The sequence below is a fragment of the Citrus clementina genome, unplaced genomic scaffold (assembly GCF_000493195.1).
Source record: "Citrus clementina cultivar Clemenules unplaced genomic scaffold, Citrus_clementina_v1.0 scaffold_5, whole genome shotgun sequence".
Lineage (NCBI taxonomy): Eukaryota > Viridiplantae > Streptophyta > Magnoliopsida > Sapindales > Rutaceae > Citrus > Citrus x clementina.
The window spans coordinates 17,080,529-17,102,687 of NW_006262201.1; the positions used below are offsets into that span (position 1 = coordinate 17,080,529).

Genomic DNA, 22,159 nt, shown 5'->3' on the forward strand with positions numbered 1-22,159 from the left:
GGCAGCAGAATCCCAACCTTTGAAGAATCCAAGGCATGCAAAGGCTCGCCAAGTCTCAAAGCCTGTCTTATGGCGAGACAGAAGCCAAGCATGCCAGGATCTGCTCGGCCACGAGAAGGCAGCAGAATCCCAACCTTTGAAGAATCCAAGGCATGCAAAGGCTCGCCAAGTCTCAAAGCCTGTCTTATGGCGAGACAGAAGCCAAGCATGCCAGGATCTGCTCGACCACGAGAAGGCGAGCAGACTCCAAAACGTTTGAAGAAATTATCCAAGGCATGCAAAGGCTCGTCAAGTCTCAAAGCCTGTCTTATGGCGAGACAGAAGCCAAGCATGCCAGGACCTGCTCGACCACGAGAAGGCGAGCAGACTCCAAAACGTTTGAAGAGATTATCCAAGGCATGCAAAGGCTCGCCAAGTCTCAAAGCCTGTCTTATGGCGAGACCAAAGCCAAGCATGCCAGGATCTGCTCGAACCGCACAAAGGCAAACCGAACACCAAGCATTGAAAGATCTTAAAAGGCATGCGGCAAAACCATGAGCCAGGCCGGAACCTGCTCGTCTAAACAAAGACAAGCAGATTCTCAAACGAAAATTAACTCATAATTACAACACAAGAAAGTAATCAAAAAAAATATATATCTTTATTAATTGGTTAATGATTAACAGAGGGGATAATCTTCATGAACATTGTCCATTACAATAAAAGAAATATATCAAAAAGACGGCGGATCAGTGAGCCGAGTAGCATCGGTTGGCTGGACCTCCTCAGGTGCGGGGGGGGTATCGCCAGTTGCGTCCGGGGGGGTGCTCGCCTCGCCAACTTCAGCAGGGACTGCACGAGGAGGAGAGTTTTCCTCCTCAATCACGATCGGCTCCACCCCCTCGGCATCTTCCTTGGCCGCCTCCTCATCCATATGCCGAGCAACGCCAGCTGCAAGGTCATCCATCTTCAGGTCAGGGTGTTGCTTCCCGAGGACGGCCATGATGCAACGATAGGAATGCCGAAGTCCCTGGTCGTACTGGTTGTCGGCCTCCCTCTCCAAGTTCTCGACCCGAGCTCGGTGGGAGTCACGGAGAGACTCGAGCTGAGCCTCATACATAGCTTTCTGCCTTTGCAGATCCTCCTTGACCTTGGTAAACTCCTCCTCGAGGGTAATGGCTTTTGCTTGAGCAAGTGATTCTTGCTCTATCAGCTTCAGATTCTCGAGATTCAGCTCCCCTGCTTTCTTCTCGGCAACGTCAGCTCTGTTCGTCGCCGATTGGATATCCTCCTTCATCTTCCGGTCGTAGCGGCCAACCTTAGCCTTGTAATAGGTGGTCATGCAGCTGAGGTGGAAAGCGCTATGCTGCATGGCCCCCACCAGCTCACCCAAGGTGCGGCCGTCAAAGGCCTCCAGGTCCCTCTTGCTCACGGATTTAGTTAACTCATTGAGGTAAGGGACCAGATGTTCTGCTCGGCTGTCCGGTAAGCGAGATCGAGGCCCAACAGGAGGAGAAGAGGTAGCAGGATCTGTGGCTACTCCACTAGCTTCCCCGACTTTTACAGGATCCGGAGGTAAAATCTTCAAGGGTGGGGCCTGCTGCACGATGTTGGCCCGCTTTGCGGTAGGGGCATCCTTACTCTCGTCCCTCTTCGTGGTTGGAGGTCGAGAACGTTTTCGGGTCAGAGCCCCAATCACAGCGTCCTCCATCCTATGGCCAGGAAGTATCAAGCGAGACTCGAGCAAGTTGTATGTGGATATCAGTTCCCGGCTCGAGCAAGAATTGACTAGCACAGCTTCAACCCGTTTGAGCTGGCCGGGCCGGAGTGGGAAATGAACGCCCCAAGAAACTACAACAGAAACAGACACTTGGTTAGAAGCAAGCCAATGAAACAAGAACAATTATGGATACAAGGCATCTGGAGCGAGCAGGCAACCTGGGACCGTGAAACGGGGTGGGACCCGATAATCCTTCCCGTCCATTTGTGCGACCTGACCCCAAGGACCCCCAGCAAAAAAGAACTTTCTCTTCCAATTCCCACCACCACCAGTAGGGAGGTCGGTTATAGGTTTCCTGCTCTTGGTGCTAGATTGGAAGTAGTACCAGCCGGCATCTTTGGGGCTGCTCTTTAGCTGGTACAGGTGCTTCACCTCATCAACCGTGGGCTCGCTTTGGCAACATCTGTCCCACAATATGAACAGACCAGAGAGCACTCTCCACCCGTTGGGATTCAGCTGACCAGGAGCTAGATTTAGCCCGTTAAGTATCCGGGCAAAGTAAGGTTGCAAGGGACACCTCAGCCCGTACTTAAAGCTGTCCAGATACAGGGTAACATATCCCCTAGGAGGCCGGCTGGGAGCATCCTTCTTTCCCGGGACCTTGAGAGGTATCTCGCCAGGAATGCTATACCTCAGCCGGAGGTCCTCGAGCTCATCAAACGTGGTCGTGCACGTCATGTAATCAATAGCATAATCCCGCGATAGGGCTCTACCTCCTATTGTACTCCTCCCCTCTGGTCGCGGCGCTCCCGATGGGGACGCCTCACCAGAATCATCTCCTCGACCCTCACTCAAAGTATCCTCGGAGTCAGAAGATCCATCCTCACCATTACTCCCGCTTGTAGAGGTCGTTTGGGGAGACATGCTCCTAGCACTAGTCCTGACACTAGACCTAACAGGTTCTAAGGGGACCTCGGGGTCAAAGGCGGGATCGGTGAGCAGACTAGGCAGGAAGTCCAACTCGTCGTCATCAACCTTAATGACCTTCTCTTTGCCTTTCGACATTCCCTAAACTCTAACCACAACACCACCAACTACTGCCCAAACGAAAGAAAAAAGAAGTTATCTACAAACTATTCGAGACCGAGGAGAGAGAAGTAATACCTGAAGTATCGCTTCAATCGGAGAAAGGCAAGGAGGGGGGGCTTCGTGCCGGAACTTCTTTGCCGGAGAAACAGAGACGTAGACGGAGACAGAGTGAATGGTGAATATGCCGTTCGAGAAGATTTGGCTTTCCAAATGAGGACGGACCCTTGGGTTGCCAGCATATAACTGCGCCGAATCCCGAGGGCCTCATAACCGTCGGTTTGAAATTCAAATGGAGGGGGCGATTTCTGCCACGTCACCTCGTTCGCAATTAAATGCGACATGACTCTTGGCAGCCTTTTCCAATCCCACGTGAGCGAGTGCTGTCGAGTTTCCACTGCTGGTCCACTACATTACCCAACACCAGAAACTGGGGGACCGATGTTTGGGAGAGATACTGTTTGGGATAAATATGTCGATGAGACCAGGAATGACGAGCAGATATCTGATGGCAGAGCTCTGCGAACCGGTGTGTTCCATAAAAGCCTGGCACGCGGAGGAACAGGAGCAGAAATATCCTGCTCGTCCACGATGTTGTCATCCGCGAGGCCAATTCCCTATAAAAGGTAGACGGCCATTCCGGCTAGAGGTCGATGGGCGAGGAGACCCGGTCGACGGCAGTTGGCAAGACATGCTCTCCAGCCCGAGAATCTAGGCACGACATCCACGCTTTCTCCTGAGCCGTGGCGTAACACGCAAGATCTCACAGAACCACGACATCCACGCTTTCTCCTGAGCCGTGGCGTAACACGCAAGATCTCACAGAACCACGACAGCCACGCTTTCCCCTGAACCGTGGCGTAACACGCAAGATCTCACAGAACCACGACAGCCACGCTTTCCCCTGAACCGTGGCGTAACACGCAAGATCCCCCGTTTGCCCATACCGCAGCAGTCAGAGCCCCAGACCGTCTCGAAAAAAGCGGAAAACTGGGATTCAGAGGGAGCCTATAAAAAGGTAGCCAACGAAGGTAAAAGGGTTAGCATTTTCAAGATAAAAGAGGAAACCACAAAAAAGCCATAAGACCTGTGGCAAACGTTCCCCGAACCTTCATATCTGACTTGAGCGTCGGAGGGTTTGCGCCGGGAGAACAACCGGCGTACTCTGACTTGTCTGTGTGTGCAGGGACATCTGGAGAAGAAGCATTACTAGGAGACCTCCTGGTCGTGGTAAAGTTGATCGAGCAAGGATCCTGGTCGTAGAACGAGGAGAACCGGAATCTCGCATCAACAAGAACCCCACAAACAGCCACCCCTAACAAGCCAATCAGCACCTGCGAGACAACCCAAGGGAACGATCACGTGAGGGAATACCACATGTCAAACTCAATACGAGAAGAACTTAAGAGATTTTTGAATTTCACCCTAATATTACTAAAAATCCACCATCTTAGGTGGAGAATAGCCAATCACGGCTCACCGTTAGTCCAAAAGGTCTAAAGATGCCCTCAGGGGCACTCCACTGTAAGATCAAGTCCATCTCATCACAGAAAAGTCATTCTTCAATCTTTCAACTGTTCTTCATGCGCATTTTTGAGATTTCACACAAATCCAACCTCATGTCCATTATTTATTGACTTGAGCATTGAAATGCCATCCCGGGCTACCACTAAGAGAACACCTACAATAGTCATTTTCCTCTTTTTGAAGACTCTGGACAGCCTTTTCCTTGAAATCCTTCCCAAAAAGGTCAGAGAGATCATCCCCAACGTGAAGTTCTTTAAATGTTCTGGGCAGAATAATGGCTTGACCAGAATTTTGCCAAAACATATATAATTATTTCCAAAGTCAAGGAAATGAAAAACTAGAATTTTAGAACAAGAAAAGTATAAATCTATCTTTCGTTAGCAAACTGACGACATTACTGAAAAATGAACACTGATATCATTAATCAAAGGATCAATTCAATTACAACTTTTTGGCTCGCTGTAAAATTTGCATAGTCCTGACACTACTTTACAGTATGTTGGCATTGCTCATTCAGAAGCTACATCGATCGATGCACTCTGCTTTTTGGGTTTGCTTTTCTTGATTTGCAAAAATGGCCAGCAACCAGGTGAGAAATTGCTGGCTATCCTGTCATATATAACATTGTACAAAAGGAATTAGTATTAGAAGCTTAAATAATAAGTATTCAAAGCTTTATCTCATTTGGCATTAACTAATCACTCGAACAAACAAAATTTAAGTTACATTTGCGTTAACATTTTAAGCAATGGCGGAACCACTCTTGTCCACGTGTTTGCCCGGGTAAACCCTAAAATCTTGGAATATTTTTTTACATCATGAAAATTTATAATATTAAGAAAAAAAGTAAAAGTTAAGAAAAATATTAATGACCGGCAATTTCTGAACTTTGAAAATATATTGATAATCTTTCTATATATGAGGGTATATTTATAATTTTATTAACAATATATAGACAAATTGGATAATCTAATAAATTTGTTTTATATGCTAAAAGGATATAATGATAAAATTATAATAAATTGGGGTGTAAATATTTTTTTTAAAATATTATGAGGGTTTTTGTCTCTTTACTTAAACGTTGGGGGTGTGTTTGTCTTTTTCCCTATTTTATTTTTGATTACAGAAAAAGTAAATTATCCAATATTTTTCTCTTCCATCAAAGAGTTGTAACTACCCCACGACTCAAAATTGACGTCTTCAGCTTCTATTTCTTTTTTTAAAGTTTATTTCACATAACACAATTAAATGAACTATTTAACTTTCTTCTTAAGTTTTTGATTCTCTCCTAATAGGATTAAAGATCCAAGGTTTGCTTTCTTTGTCAAGATTCAAGCTTTGCTTTCTTCGTCTTTTTTATTTTTATTTTTATTTTTATTTTTATTTTTTTAGGTTACATTACAATTACTTTTGTTTAAAAAAAATTCTAAATATTTAATAAGGAATCTTCCATTATGAACTCCAGTTTATATTTTTCAGGCTTAATTTGTTGTGTGCTACTTTGTAAATTGCGACTGTTTCTTTAATATTAAGATTTATGTATTGTTAATTTATTAATTATAGTTAATAATTTGTAACCATAAGTTTATTTTTTCATACATGATTGAACTAGATGGTGTGTGTGTATTATATTTTCATTAATTTAAGATTTGAATAGCATTTATTTTATTTTTACTATTATATATATTTTTTATGCTTTTGGCAACCCTAAATCACAATACTAGTTCCGCCCCTAATTTTAAGTTAAAATAGTCTAACCCATAACTAATCACTTGCCATTGATATAATATATATTTACTAACGAGTAAAAGCTTGTTTAGTCCCTATATTATGATATTAGTATCCATTTAGTCCCTATTTTTTAAAAAACACCTCAAAACGTCACTGCTGCTAAATATTGACACTCATACCATTATTTTTTTATTCTTTTTAACTTGCTTTTACAATATTACACTCTTACAATAATGTTTCTTTTTTGTATATTAATAAAAAATTAGATTATCAAATTAAACTCAAAAATAAAATAAAAACAAAAAAGGTATATATTAATTTTTGTGGAAGCTCATGTATGTCTAAAAAATTAATATTTTAACTCAAGAGAATGTTCTACAAAAATTAATATATATATATATATATATATATTGAGGTATTTTAAAAAATATAGGAACTAAACAGATACTAACTTCAAAATATAGGGACTAAAAGAGTTTTTACCCTTTATTAACTGTAAGCAAGAAACTTAAGATCATAAATTAATTTTTTTTCATAATATAGATCTTGAACGCCGCAGACGTCTGCACAATTTAAAATGCATATTTATGTTACATGGCACTGTCAAACTAGTTAGACCACCAATTAATTATGATTTGATAATATATTGCGACTAAACAGCTCTATCCCACCTCAAATGTATATTAGTTTTAAAACGTGTGAATGTCACTGTTAGAGAATTTTAATTCTTTTAAGTCTAAATTCTACGGCACCTAACCAACTACAATTAATAATAAATTTTTTAAAACAAAAATACCTGCTTGTGGTAATGCTATTACTGTTTGAGCTGCTGCTGCTGCTGCTGCGGTTGGAAGTTTTGCCCCTGCCATTTTTCTCTCCGGCCGAAAAGATCTTTTTAATCTTTGGTTCTTTATTATCATTATCGCATGAACTTCTTGGAGAAACCTTCGAGGATCCAGTTTTGGGGGTTATAGATTTTTTCTTAGTAGAACCAAAACAACTTGGAATAAAAAACATCTTGATCAAGAAAATTTCACTATCCATGCTTGAAGACCTTGAAAATTTATTAGTACTGTAAGTACTACCTAATGACTCCATTCTTTGCATCTTCGTTTTCTTCTTCTTCTTATTATTCTGCTGCTTCTTGATCATTTGAGCTTCGGTTTGGAAACGAAAGCTTCTCTCACGATCAGCAACCAAATTATCATTCTCCTTATAGTCCTCTTCTTCACGATGATGAATTCTTTGCTGCAGCTGATGCTCATCAACCATATCTTTCAATGAGAGTTCATAGCTGCTATCTGGCATATCCTGAATCATCTCCATGAGCTCTTTTCTTGCCTCTACAATTCGCTGCAATCGCGACCGCGGCGAAAGATTACTGTACTGATGATCACGAGACAGCAAAGGAGATGATTCATATGAACTCATGACACGATTATTACTCTTCCCCCATAGGCTTGGAAGATAAGCAGCTCCATCATCTCCCTCTTCAACTACTCTTGCTTCAAAGGAAAACTCATCTCCATAATTCATCATGGTGGGTATCATGCAAGAATTCAGCTAGCAACAGTGATTTATGTTTTGAGTGCCAATTGTGGTTTTATTTGAACTAAATGTTCGTGTAACGCGAAGCAAGTAATTGAAATGTCATTTTCTTTAGGGTGCTCTGATCTTAATGGGTGCACTTAAAAGTCGTTGCCGTCTTGGAAGAATGACAGAGGCGTCTGTCCAATTTTTCTTCATCGGTCTCTCTCAAAGTTGTCCTTTTTTTATTTTAAGTTTGCAGACTGCAATGATTAATCTAATTTTTTAATTTTATGTAATTTCTAGTCTTAAGGTTTGGTCTGTTTCCGCTATCATTTTTAAAAAATATCTCTTATGGGATCCAATTACATGTGGCAGTAGAAGTATTGTGAGGTTGAAAATTATTACTGATTATTTCTATCTATTAGTTACAAAATTCATATTTTTAATTCCTAAATTTTAGCTTTCTTAATCTTATTGACTTTTCAGTTTTTTACACGTTCAAATCTATATCTCATAAATAATATATAATATACAGTAAAATCTTGATAAATTAGTAGTGTTGGATTATGAAAAAATAATTAATTAATATATTAATAAATTATTGATTTATTAAGATATTTCTTTTTTTTTTAAATGATTACATTGATTTAGTATTTATTATGTTTTATTTGATTAGCAGTTAGTTTTCTCACACATTAGTAGTAATAGGATTATTGTAAAGTTTATGTTTTATATATTAAGATAACACATGGAACTCATCTCATTCTTGTTGCAAGACGACAACACAAATTGAAATTTCGCATTATGAAAAGAGTTATAGATGATATCCAATTTCAAATTAATTTCAAGAAGCATCAAACACCACTAAGAACATATTTTACAAAAGCCACATGAAATATCACGTGGATTTAATTTAAAATTAAGTAGTTATTGATTTATATAGTAAGTGGGTCTAATAAGAAAATATGATTTTTTAAAAATTTATTATCTTAAAAATTTATCAAATTATTAATTTACCAAAATGACCCCATATCAGTACCGATAAAGTAATTATTTAATCAAGATTATTAATTTATCGAAGTTTAACTATATCGTTATCAATACACCGTAAAAGATTATAAAAAATATGCACAGATCTAAATTCATACTGAAATTCATTCAAATGCTTTGGAGTGTAAATGGCTTTAAAGAGAGAGAGAGAGAAATGGATTTACTAAAAACTTCGAATTTTGTATCCTTAGATTACATGCTAAAATTGGGAAGAATCTCTGGATTGAATCTGATTCTATGTGTAACTTTTTTTTTTCTTTAATCTTCGAAATAATAGAATCCTTCCTCTTTCTTATGAAAGGTGCTCTCTTTGCATGAATGATGAATCCCAAATTTTCTTTACGTGTAGACTAATTTTAAAATAATGCATTCTCTTAGTTGAAGTAGCCATGGCCATTCATGACTTTAAGAAGAATTCAGAAATAAAGTTTAGGAAAATGAATTTTAGTTTTTTCATCTTTAATTTCTTGAGAATTATTTCTGGGATCAAAGAGTATTTTTTAAAGATATATTATGAATGTAAAATTCTCATATCATGAGAATAGTAAATAAATACATATTAACTGTACTCTATTGTAATTAGTAATTACCATATGTCATTAAATCTTCCAAATCATAAGAAAAATTAAGTTAGGAGAGGGTGCATTATCTTGTTAAAAAAAATAGTGTTATGGTCTTCTAGAAGCTGTTTATAATATATAAAATAAATCATTCTAAAAAAGTAACGTCTAACAGTAACAGCTTGTTATATCTTCTGCTTATCAAAACTTTGAAATCGCCATCACACGTGCTTGCAAGAGGTTTCTTTGTGATTATACATGTTCCACATGGATTGCGACTAAGAATTTCAATGTCTCCCAATTGTTACGTAACATTTAGTTTTCTTGAGGAAATCAAAAGTCAAGTTATGCATTTTTGTTTTGTTTTTTTTGTTTTGATATTCAATAAATAGTAATTTTCATTGATTATCATCAGATCTTCCTCCTTTTTTTTTTTAATCTCTCCAGTGATCGTATAAAGATAATCCGATAATTTAAACTAAAATTATTATGAGGCCCAAACTTATTCACGTTTCAGATTACAAAGTTGAGTTAGACAAGGACGAATAACTATAATTTCATAGTTTAAATTTTTGGTATAGTTCGGCTTATCATGAATATACACATTAGCGGCCCCACCACCTTGAATAGTAGGTTGAAAGGGAAAAAAAATAAAAAATTACTTAATAAATTGTCAAGTTATTTGCACTCCAAATTTTATTATAAATGCTCATATTTAATGAAATTTTATATTATTAAAATGGCCTTAATTACAATTTACTTTTAAGGACAAGATAATTTTATATAATAAAATATTATCACTTTTTACTAGAGGTGGTAAAATGTATGATCGAGTCTTGTTTGTGTCGTGTCAGCTTCATGTCGTGTGAAATTTAAGATGATCTAAGGATGACCCGTTCATTAATCTTGTCAAAATATTTAGACTCTTACCCGACACAAGAAATAAATGAATTATCCAATAACCCATTAGTATCTATATATTTAATAAGATTTATATTAAATACTTACATTACACACCCACCCACCCACCAAAATCTTATACAGTTACATTATTAAAATTTTAAATCTATATAGAATTTTATTAATGAAACACCATGTATATGTTCATCCTTCCGAAAAGAAAAGAGAGAATCATGTCCAGTATTTGAGTTTTGTTGAGTAGAACCTACAAATTGATTTAAAATAGAAAATATAATAGTGTTATTTAATCGGGGTAAATGAGTCAAAAATTTTAACCATAACCCAATAAGGAAAAAAAATTGTGTTGACCTGAACTCGACCCATTTAATAATCATGTTAAATTTGACGACTCATACCAATTCTTAATAATGTTGCACTCATATCGAGTAATCGACATACTCATTACCTTATCTCTTAAACCCTAAAATTAACTTCTTCTACTCAAATCTAATATATTTTTACTCTCAAGTATAAAAGTGTCTACTTATAATATAATCTAGTGAGTCCGGAACCAAACCACAGGAAATTTAAAAATCTAGTAGTCAATTATTAAACAAAAAAATTAAGTGTAGAAAAACAAATTAATAAGAACTAGTCTAAAAGAAAATGCTAAGATTAAAGGATTCACTCTCGAGTTTCAAATTATGGTCATAATGAAATTCTAGTTATGCAACCCAAGAAGGGGGGGTGAATTGAGATTTTAAAAATTAAGTTAAGCAAATCACACAACAATTTAATCTAATGCCTTAATGGAATAAAAAACAATAAATTCAATAAAGTATAATAATAAAGGAGTAAGGGAAGAGAGAGCAAACACAATGATTTTTACGTGGTTCGGCAATCCACGCCTACGTCCACGCCTCCAAGCTCACCGGGCTTGAGGATTTCACTAAGCAAGCCTCCAAGGCTTCAAATACTTACAATTGACTTCTAAGGTGTCAATGGACCTTCACAACAAGAGATTATCCCCAATTTCTTAACCCAAGTGTATCACAACACTTACAATCTTTTAACTTGATTTTACAAAAAGGATTACAAATGAATTTCTCTCACACAATGTGTTTGATCACAAATGAAAGCTCAATGTGTGAATGAATGAGATGAATACAATGATTTAAAGCTCAATGAAAGTTGTATTCTCTATATTTTGTTCAATGATGATCGTTGGAATTCTTCATGTTTGGATTTGAATGAGTTTATTTATAGTTAGAGCTAAAAACTAGCCGTTATTGACTTTCTGCTCACTGTCAGATCGCCGTTAAGTAGATGTCGGATCGCCGTTTGACTGGTCAATATGACCGTTGGACTGAATTTTTAAATTATTGGATCGCCGTTTTATAGATGTCGGATCGCCGTTTTATAGATGTCGGATCGCCGTTAGTGTCCAGAGGATACTCTTCAATTCTGCTCGATGTCGGCTAGTCGTTATCAAGATGTTGGTTAGCCGTTTATTATTTTTCAAAATTACAGTTTGACCCTAAAATGTTTCATAACTGTACTATGGCCCAAAACATTATAAATTTTGTAAATAGGTCCAATTTCATAATCTCTAAATAATGCTTGCTATTTCCAAAACTTTCTAAAATTATGATATAACCCAAAATGCTATGAAACCTTTCAAATAAGCCATTCTCCAAAATTTCAAGCAATACTTGTTGATTTCAAAGTTTTCAAAACTCTTTCAATTAAACCATAAACTTGAAAAACAACTAATTTCATAAAATTATTTTTACATTAAATATAAAAACCTTTATAATGTGAAAATAATAATTTATTTAAAATGTATAAAAAAATAATTTGAGCTTAAAAGATTAATCATTCTTAATCTTGTTTGTTATCATCAAAATCAAAATTATAGAAACATATATGTTAACACATAACACTCTGTCATATTTGTATTTTGCATTTCTTTTGTCAATTAATTATTATGCCATTTAACTCTTAATTAACCATTTGTGTAGATAAACATGGAATGAAGTATCTAATATGCCACAACTATATTACAGTGTCAACATCTGTCAAAAATACCACATAAATCTAAAAAGATCCAGATCTATAAATTAACATTATATAAAAGAAACTTGTACAGAAAAAAATACAAACATTTAAAATAAACTTCAAGACTCACTTAAGAGAGTAAGTAATTTAATAATTTGAATATTTGAGTTTCACCTTTCATCTCAGCTTAGAAAAATAACCACTCATATTGATAAACAAAACACTTGTTTTATTTAACAAATTTCTGAAATATGTTACAAAAAAATTAACTACACAAAAGAACAAAATATTTTTAAGCCTTAGTCTTCAGCACCTTTCACCTCTTCTCTCTGTGTCCATCATACTTCCTCTTCTCTCCTTTTATAGGAAACAAACACCTTCGTCTTCTTTTATTTTATTATTATTTAATTTTTCAATTATTTATCTATTTACATAGAAATGAGTGAGAGTCAAGTGGCAAAGTGATCACTTCCTTTTTTTATTTTTTATTTTTTAATTACATCTCCTCAATAATGCATTCCAAATGACTTCAACAATTTATTTTCCTTATTTTCTGCTTTCGGTTCCAATTCTATCTTTATTTCCGAAATATTTACAATATAAAAATTAATATAAGATTAACACACAACAAATTAATTTAACATAGAAATTTATTAAGAGAGCATTAAAATAATTTATAAATTATGAGTGCATTAATCAACATAGTAAGTAAAAAATTAATAATTTTAACCTTATTAAATGTATACTTTTTAACTTGTATTAACACTGAATGAATGAGGAGAAAGCTTAAAAGAAAGTTAAAACAGGCCAAGCTCCACTCTTGAGTACTTTGAAAAGTGGATCTTGAATGCACAAGTCAAGTGAGGCTACTTGTTGATTTTGTTTCTTTCATTTTCAAAGTAAACTAATCCGGGTATGACTCAATATATATTAAAATAAACAAGTCAAGCTTATAACCACGAAAATTGTCAGGTCATAAAATACAATTATTAAGATTGATTGCCCTTTCAAATAAGTTAGAAAATATAATGAATTAATTATTTTAAGAATGAGTGGATTGTTACAGATTTGACTGTTGGAGCTTAGACAACGATTTATCAATTTTTTTAACATTTGTTGTCAATTCTATAAATTGTGGTACATAACTAATTATGGATTTTAAGTTTAGTCATGAACAGTGACAAAATCTTATGTTAAGTCCATTATTTATAGAGTTGGCATCTTATGGCAAATCTAGTTAAATTGAAATTTTATTTATTACATATCTTGTAGTAGGAATTAATTTATTAATTCTCTAATTTAGTGAGATTCCAATTCATTAGGAATATTTGTTTCCTAATTTAATTATATGTCTAATTTACAAAGTCAATTAATGATGAAATTCTATAATTGGAGCATGAGATCTATTTAGAGCAAGGAGTTGGTTCAAACAGTAAGTTCATTAAATACTTTAGATATTTATTGGGAGACAATAAGGTAAGAAGATCAAATTTATTCCTATTCAGATTCATGGGAATTATAAGAGGAAAGAAACTCTTATTTGGAAAGAATCTAAGTTTTTTAAAGGGAAATTATCATTCATATACCCTATATTTGCTCTGTTATAAAAAATACTACAACACTTTGAGAGTGTATCAATCGTTCACCCTTAGTTGACAAAATATATCAGCCAACCACCGAACCGTTAGTTGTCGTTTGAAAGTTAATGGAGTTACAGTGAATTGACGATTTTACCCTTGAAAATTATCACTTGTATACCCTTAAATTCTCTTTTTATCACTTGTATACCCTTAAATTATCACTTGTATCATATAAAAAGACCAAATTACCCTTCTGACGTCGTCATACTTAAACGTTAACTAACTGTTTGGTGGTCAGCTGATACATTTTGTCAACTTAGGGTGGACGATTGATACACCCTCAAAGTGTTGTAGTATTTTTGATAATGGAGTAAACTAAGGGTATACAAATGATAATTTTCCTTTTTTAAAACTTGTTATTTTTTGTGAAACCCTAGTGCCTATAGAAAGAGAGGTATTTCACAATTGAATGTACACAACACAGAGCATAAAGTAGAGAAGCAAAATTCGACCTCCTCCCTAGAGAATTCAGATTTAGGACACAATGTTGTGTTGATTTATTTACTCATCTTCTTTTCATTTTTGTGGAGAGTTTATGTGGATCTTGGATCACTAGACATTAAAGAATTGAAGAGTTGATATTGATCACTTTAGCATTTAATATTTTATTAATATTTATCTTGTTATATTAAGCTTATTTAGGTAATGTTTATAATTATAGTTTAATTAGGATTTACTTTATATTTCCTTGTTCAAGAAATATTCCTTTTGCTTATAAGGAGTTATAAGTTTATTAGGAATAGGATAATCTCAATTAGTATAAATAAGCTTGTTATATTTGTTTATTTACACAATCTTTTCATCAATAATATTTTAGATTATTTCCTTTTTGGTTTTGCTTTATTGTTAATTCGATGTTTTCTCTCTTGGTGAGCTATTCTTTCTTGAGTTTCAAGAATGTACGTTAGAACAACATCTATTATCGCTTTTGCACTATATCATCCTCTAGCTCAATGTCGGGGTGTTCAATGATTCAATCTAATGGTTTTTGAAAAATTCAAATCCAATCCAATTATAGCTGGCTTTTATATTTTGTATTTGATTCGTTCCAATCACTTATTGAGATCTAATTTAACCAAAACAATATTTATAAAATAAAATCCAACCGGATCCAATCCAATTAAAATAAAGACTTTACAACTATATGTAGTGCAATCATAATAATAAAAAAATTTGAAAGGTATATACAATTTTTTTGTTGTATTTTATAAATATATTACAATCTAGGGTGTATTGTACTTTACATATGTACATTTAAAGTTTACCTCAGACATTTATTAAGAGTAATTTAAAAATGCACTCTCACTAACAATATTGAAGAAAAAATACTCATATTTACCATATTGTTTTAGGGTACCAACTCACTGAGTTACGAAGGGAGGGGTGAATGTTAGAATAATAATCTTTTAGTGAAAACTATCACCTATAATCTAAAAATATTCATGTTATATTGTCAAGAATCAATAAATGAATATGCGGATGCGTACTTGTATCTATAATGTGCAATTATTCTCTAGAGTCGTGTGGTTAGCCTTCTAGATCAACACATTCTCCTTGAAAATCCTTTAATTTTCTCTATGCTCTCTCTGATGATGGGATTGAAAAAAATAATAAAATGATACATGTGACATAGGGATTGTAATCATTTATATAGACAACTTTTTCTGTTGTCTTTTGGTATTTCTATTTAAGCCCATCATAGAAATAGAAATTACCCTTAAGTATCAACATATTAAAAGGCCACGTCTTATTAGGTATATCGAAGCCCATATTACCGTAAACCTTAATAGATCATTTTTAACTAGGCTTAATCTTATATAATAATTCGCAACATATAATTATTCACATATACGTCCAATGTTAAATTAAGAATCCAACAATGTTGGATTAAATATCCAATAATCTCTTATTTGGGTTATATGTGTAAAATTATAATTATGCTTTGTAAAAATAACTATATGAGCTCAACCTTACTGTCATTACCAAAATTATTTATAACCAATTTGGTTCATCCATCATACTAGGATAGTATCAAAGCGGCCTTTGTTACAATTATTGGAACTTGACCTATTAACGATCACTATGCCAATACAACTGAATGACATGGATTATGATGCCGATGTGTAGCATAGAAATCTCATTTAATGTGATTTTAACATGCCTATTTCCAACTTATCCATTTCTAACCTTAGGGAGATCAAACCATATTAAAATGAGAGTGTGAATAAACCAAAACTTTATTTCTGTAAAAAATAACTGAAATACCTATAAATTGAAATAAGTGAAAAATGTTTATATCTAAGAGTATCTAAAATCACAAACTCCCACAAAAAACTGAATATCCTTTAATAACACGATACACATACAAGCAATGTGCTCATAAGACATCTTGGTTGGCAATCCCTTAATATATGAGTTTATGTTGGTGGGTTCTATAGACAATTGTCCACTTTGAACTCTTTCTTTAACAACTATGAACTTCATGTCTATATATTTAGACTTCGTCGAGCTTCTGTCATTATTAAAACATAACACTGCTGACTTATTGCACAACATAACTCGTGTGATCTATTAACACCATTTACTATATGCGGCCCCATGACAAACTTTTGCAGCCATATTTTGTGATTAGATGGCTCATATCATATTATGAACTCTGCTGCAATAGTCAAAGATGCTATTAGAGGTTGTTTAATACTCTTCTAAAACACAGTACCGCAGCTAGTAAATAGATGTAGCCCAATGTGGACTTTATACTATCTTGGTATTTAGCAAAATTAGAGTCAGTATATTGAATGCTCTCAAGCTGCTCCAACCTCTGATATGTGAGCATGTAGTATTTTATTCTCTGTAAATACTATAAGACTCGTTTGGCTACTTTCCAATGATTTACTCTTGGATTGCTTAAATATTTACCCAACATCCCAGTAACGTATGTAGTATTTGATCGCGTACAAGCATGAACATACATCTAACTTCCTACTACTGGCACAAAAAAAATCTTCTTTATTTGTTTTTCATCAAAATCATTCTTAGGGCACTAACTGAGACTAAACATGTCTCCCTTAGCCATAAAGGTATCACTTGGTGTGCAACCTTGCATGCCATATCTCTTGAAAACCATTTCGATATACCTCTTGTGATAATCCAAGATTGCCCCAAAAGTGATCATTGCGTATTTGTATGCCTAATACAAAAGAAGTATCACCAAGAACTTTGATCTTAAAATTTTTTATCTAGAAATCTCTTGGTCTCGTACAATAAGTCTATATATTGCTAGTAAACAAAATGTCATCAACATATAAAACTAGAAAAAAATGTACGTATATGTAATCATCGACCAAATTAATCTCAAAATCGAATGAGATAATTACTTAATAAAACTTGAAATACCATTATCGAGATACTTGTTTGAGCCCATAGATGGATTTCTTAAGTTTACAGACCATATTCTTTGGATCTCCTGACACAGTATTTTGGTTACATCATATAGATTGTCTCATCAATGTCACTATTGAGAAACGTTGTCTTCACATCCATCCAACGTAACTCAAGATTGAAATGCGCCACTAATGCTATTATGATTCTAAAATAGTCTTTCATAGAAATCGAAGAGAATGTCTCTTTATAGTTGATGTATTCTTTATGTTTGAAGCTCTTTGTGACAAGATGCAACTTGCACCTTTCTATATTGCCTTCCGAGTTCCTGTTAGTCTTAAATATCTATTTTCAACCAATAGGTTTCACACATTCTGGCAATGCGATAAGATTTTATACGTCATTGTTCTTCATGGACTTATATCCTTATTTATGGCATCTATCCATTTCTAGGAGTTAAAACTTTTCATGGCTTGATCAAAATTGATCAGATCATCTTCTATCACTCCAGTATCTACCTCATATTCTTAGAGAAGTACAATGTAACTGTTTAGAGCTATATTTTTTCTTTCTCTAGTGGATCTCCTAAATGATAGAAGTTGTTGAGGCAGTAAAGTTTGTTATTTTAGAACTATTTCTTATATAGGGGGTTCTTCAACATTGAATTGATTTGTTGTGTCTTGACCAAAGTAAAAAATGAGGCCCGAATAAATGCCAATAACACCTATAGGAATATCAACATATTTTTCTTTAAAGACAAAGTCCTTAACTGTATCTCCCCATGCATACTCGACATCCTTAAAGAATCAAGTATTTTCGGACACGAAAATCAACTTAATCCTGGGATCATAAAAGTTGTACCCTTAGATCTTTTAGAGTATTCAATAAAATAACAACTCATCGTTCTTGAGTCTAGTTTTTTTTTCATTAGGCCTATAAGGCCTTGCCTCAGCTAGACATCCCTAAATATACAAGTGCTTCAAACTAGGCTTCTTGCATGTTCAAAGCTGGTAAAGGATTTTGGTAATCAATTTAGTTGAAACCTTGATAAGGATATTTACTACAACTTTAAGTGCTTATCCTCAGAGTGATTCTAGTAAAGTAGAATGACAAATCATACTCTTTATCATGTCCTTAAGCGTCTTATTTCGTCTTTCAGCAGCATCATTCATATTGGACGAATCCAGAATAGTGTAATATGGGATAATACCACATTCCTCTAGGAACTTAGAAAACGATCTTGAATGTTGTTCAATTAAACTGTCATATATGCCATAATGTTCACCACCACGGTCAAATCTGACTCTTTTGATTCTTTCGTTGAGTTAGTTCTCAGTTTTAGCCTTAAAATTTTTTACACACCAAATGACTGTGACTTTTCATGGAAGAGATATATATAGTCATATCTACAAAAATCATCTATGAACATCATAATATATTGTTGGCCATTCCAAGCAGTTGTAAGGAATGACACACATATATTTGTATGCATGAGTTCTAAGACGTCCAAAGTCCTATTGGCTTCAAATCTCCTTTTATTGGTTTATTTTATACAATTAGCACAAATATCAAAATCTATAAAATTTAAGGGGTAGAGAATTTCGTTTGACACAAGTCTCTATTCTCTATTTGGAAATATGACTCAATCTCTTATGTCATAATACAGCTGAATTATCATTCGTTAATCTTCTTTTTAAACCTCATGTACTGAATTGCAAGGAATTATTAAATGAAACAAATATATCAAGCATATAAAGATTATCATCGCCTGACAAAAATCAGAATCAACCAATTTTAAATCACGAAGCAAAATGAATTTTTCATTTTCAAATTAATAAGTAAAACCAGACTTGTCCAAAGTAGAAATTGAAATAAAAATTTCATCTAAAAAAGAGAACAATAAATATTTTATTAAGATCTAAATAAAATTCGGTCTCTAATAATAATTTAAATTTTCCAATTACTTCAACTTCAACCTTCTTACCATTGGCCACATAGATGTATCTTTCACCATCATTGGTCTTTTGGCAATTCAAGCTATTATGAATAAACACACTTATGTGAGTTGTTGGACCAAAATCTATCCACCACGTATCTCCTAATACCAAAGTTAAGTTAACCTCAAAATAAGCCAAATCATGCCTTTAAACTTTGCAAAAGAAGCAATTGGTACTTTTTGGATTAGCCAATTTCTTTTTTGTTCCTTTTGAGGTGTAATATCTGCAGCTTTTGTAACTTTCTTCCTTTTCTTTGCCTTAGTCCATGCCTTTATACCTTATTGAAATTAGATTTCTCAAGAGTGGACTTATTTATGCTTATTTGTTCTTGACAAACCTCTGTTCAATTTCTGCAAGGAATTCCTTAGTTGTAATTGTCTTTTCAAACATTGAGTCCTCATATGCTTCCGAAATGGCCTTCTTCATAATTATCATATACATGCGATTTGATTTCTCTCACCTTTCTATTTCTCTTTTTATCATCAGGGGGACTCTCATCCGTAAGAGATGGGGGATAATTAACCGTTAACGCAAAGTCGAGATCCATGACTGCCAGAACTACTAAGAGGTTCTCTTGACAAATCTAATTTCAATAAGGTATAAAGGCAAAGACTAAGGCAAAGAAAAGGAAGAAAGATATAGAATTGACGTTGGCAATAGTATTAACAGGAGACATAATTGAACAAAGAACAACAAGCAAATGATATAAGTTCATATAAGTCTTAAAATAAAAATATACTCCATTAATATTTTATTTTTGGATAAAATATTAACTTGTAAATGATATTTTGGCATAGTAATCAAACACTGATAATAAGAGTATTTTAAATAATAAATCTTCATTTAGGCAGATTTATTGTTTAAATGTAAAATCAAATAATCATTACGTGTTTATTACCATAAGTGCACATGCAATTCTATTAAATATAGACTTTCCTTTGAGCTGATTGATATTCAAAGAAATTACATATACACAACCATTTATATTAAAAAAAATTAATTTCAACAATAGAAATCACTTTGGTGACATATTACTTCAATTAATTCATATTAAAACATATATAAACATACCAATATTTGAATTTAGAATTTTGTCAAACTTACCTTTAAAAAAAAAAATTAGGTCAAAGTCAAGTCAAAAAGTCAACAATCAATGGTTTGACTAGACACAAAGCTTAAATATTAAAAGACTGAATTTTCAAAATCTTAAAAATCATTCAGAATTATTTTTTTTAATAATCCTTAAAAAATAGTCACAATTTTTCTCGAATTCAATGATAACATATGTGAGAAGACTAAAACATAATTCATTAATAAAAATAAATTCAATTCTCAATAATTTAAATGAAGAGGCTTTGATACTACTTGTTAGAACAATAATCTTTTGGCGAAAACCATAATTTATAATCTAAGAAAATTCATGTTGTATTATCAAGAATTAATAAGTGAATTTGCGAAATCATCCTTGTATTCATAATGTGCAATTATTCTCTAGAATCGTGTGGTTAACCTTCTATATCAACATATTCTCCTAAAGAATTCTTTAATTTTAATTTTCTCTGTGCTCTCTCTTTAATGATAGGATGAAAAAAAAAATATAAATAGAATGATACGTGTGACCTAGGAATCATAACCATTTGTATAGACAAATTTTCTTATCGTCTTTTGGTATTCTTATTTCAGCCCATCATCGAAATAGAAATTCATATCTTAGTAGATATGTTGAAACGCATATTATCGTAAACCTTAATAGATCACTTTTAATTGAACTTAACTTTATATGATAGTCGCCACTTGGGCTTGTAGCCCAGTGGTGAACTATTGCCCTCAAAGTTAAGCATGACTATGAGGGCAATGGTTCGAGTCCCCATGGACTCAACCTCCCTCAATTAAACATAATTGTGTGGAGACTTCTTATAACGTATTTCTCCCTTGCGAAATGCGAGTGTAGTAGAGACATCCCTCCTTCGTGAGAGGTATTTGGATGGGCATGTACTTCATAGAATAAAAATGTAATAATATAAGTCCCATGTATATATCTGATTGTAAATATCAGTGTAATAACCTGCTGTCATAGCAATTGTATATATCTCTGTGTAATACAGTAACTTGATGCTTAATTAGTTCAAAAAAAAAAAAACTTTATATGATAGTCCATAACACATGATTATTCATATATAAGCTCAACGTTGGATTAAGAATATAATAATGTTGGATTAAAGATCCAACAATGAATTGATGACTTGCACAAATACTAGAATTGAATTTATGTTTGTAAGCAAGTAAAAAGATAGAATGAATTAAATCACAGTACATTGTTTTATAATAATGGTGTATTTACATCCATGTAGCATTGGCAAATTAAGGCTTTGGGCCGGACTTCTTGTTGTCATTAGGTCCAAATCCTCTAAAAACTCATCCAAGTTTGGATGGGTCGGGCTGGGGTTTCCATAAAATTTTTAATTAATTTTGTAATAAAGCTAAAAAAAACTTAAATTAACCTTGATTATCTAATACATAATAAATTAATTGTCCAATACACAAAATTGAGCAATACAACATAATAAATTATAAATACTAATATCGTAAACAAACTAATCCAATATTTGCGATGACCCTCTGTTTTCTTTTTTATTACTCCGTATTTCTTCTTGAACATTTTTTGTCTCCACAATGGAATCCGAAGGTTCATTAGAAGATTTAAAAGTATTTTCCATTATAACATATACAAAATTAAAATCCACATCATAAGGCAAGTTAACAATTCAGTAACAATAATTTAAAGCAAATTGAAAAGTGTACAGACAAATGGAAGTCAATAACGATCTACAAATTCTAGAAAGTTAAATATTTGCATGACAAGAATTTCACGACTAATCCCATTATCTGAAGATATGTAAAATCTTCTATGTAAATTACCACATTCAAACCGATGAATTAAAAACAAAAGCTGAAAAAATGGGCCACATTATAAAAGCCTATTACAAAATAGCATCACAAGTT

At 33.7% G+C, this 22,159-nt stretch overlaps 2 protein-coding genes across 2 annotated transcripts; both read right to left on the reverse strand.

Annotated features, from left to right (window-relative positions):
* Positions 1–712: 712 nt before the first annotated feature.
* Positions 713–2,764, reverse strand: LOC112097977. The gene is made up of 3 exons (XM_024183576.1): positions 2,277–2,764; positions 1,918–2,150; positions 713–1,830 (listed from the first exon to the last, which is right to left on the reverse strand). The coding sequence occupies exons 1-3, from the start codon at positions 2,762–2,764 to the stop codon at positions 713–715; spliced, it is 1,839 nt and encodes a 612-aa protein (XP_024039344.1).
* A 2,008-nt stretch (positions 2,765–4,772) lies between these two features.
* Positions 4,773–7,660, reverse strand: LOC18041879 (vitellogenin-A2). Its single transcript, XM_006432104.2, has 2 exons — positions 6,840–7,660; positions 4,773–4,921 (listed from the first exon to the last, which is right to left on the reverse strand). Exons 1-2 carry the CDS (start codon positions 7,592–7,594, stop codon positions 4,822–4,824), a joined length of 855 nt encoding a protein of 284 aa, XP_006432167.2. The 5' UTR covers positions 7,595–7,660; the 3' UTR covers positions 4,773–4,821.
* Between the last annotated feature and the right edge of the window lie 14,499 nt (positions 7,661–22,159).

Bases quoted from the DNA above. Each gene is read 5' to 3' on its own strand.
- LOC112097977 (XM_024183576.1), bottom strand. From the start codon at position 2,764: ATGTCGAAAGGCAAAGAGAAGGTCATTAAGGTTGATGACGACGAGTTG. The intron at 2,151-2,276 runs GTGTCCCTTGCA...ATGTTGCCAAAG, and splicing joins AGCTTTAAGTACGGGCTGAG to CGAGCCCACGGTTGATGAGG. The intron at 1,831-1,917 runs GTTGCCTGCTCG...TTTCTGTTGTAG, and splicing joins ACCCCGTTTCACGGTCCCAG to TTTCTTGGGGCGTTCATTTC.
- LOC18041879 (XM_006432104.2), bottom strand. From the start codon at position 7,594: ATGATACCCACCATGATGAATTATGGAGATGAGTTTTCCTTTGAAGCA. The intron at 4,922-6,839 runs GTATTTTTGTTT...TATATATGACAG, and splicing joins AATAGCATTACCACAAGCAG to GATAGCCAGCAATTTCTCAC.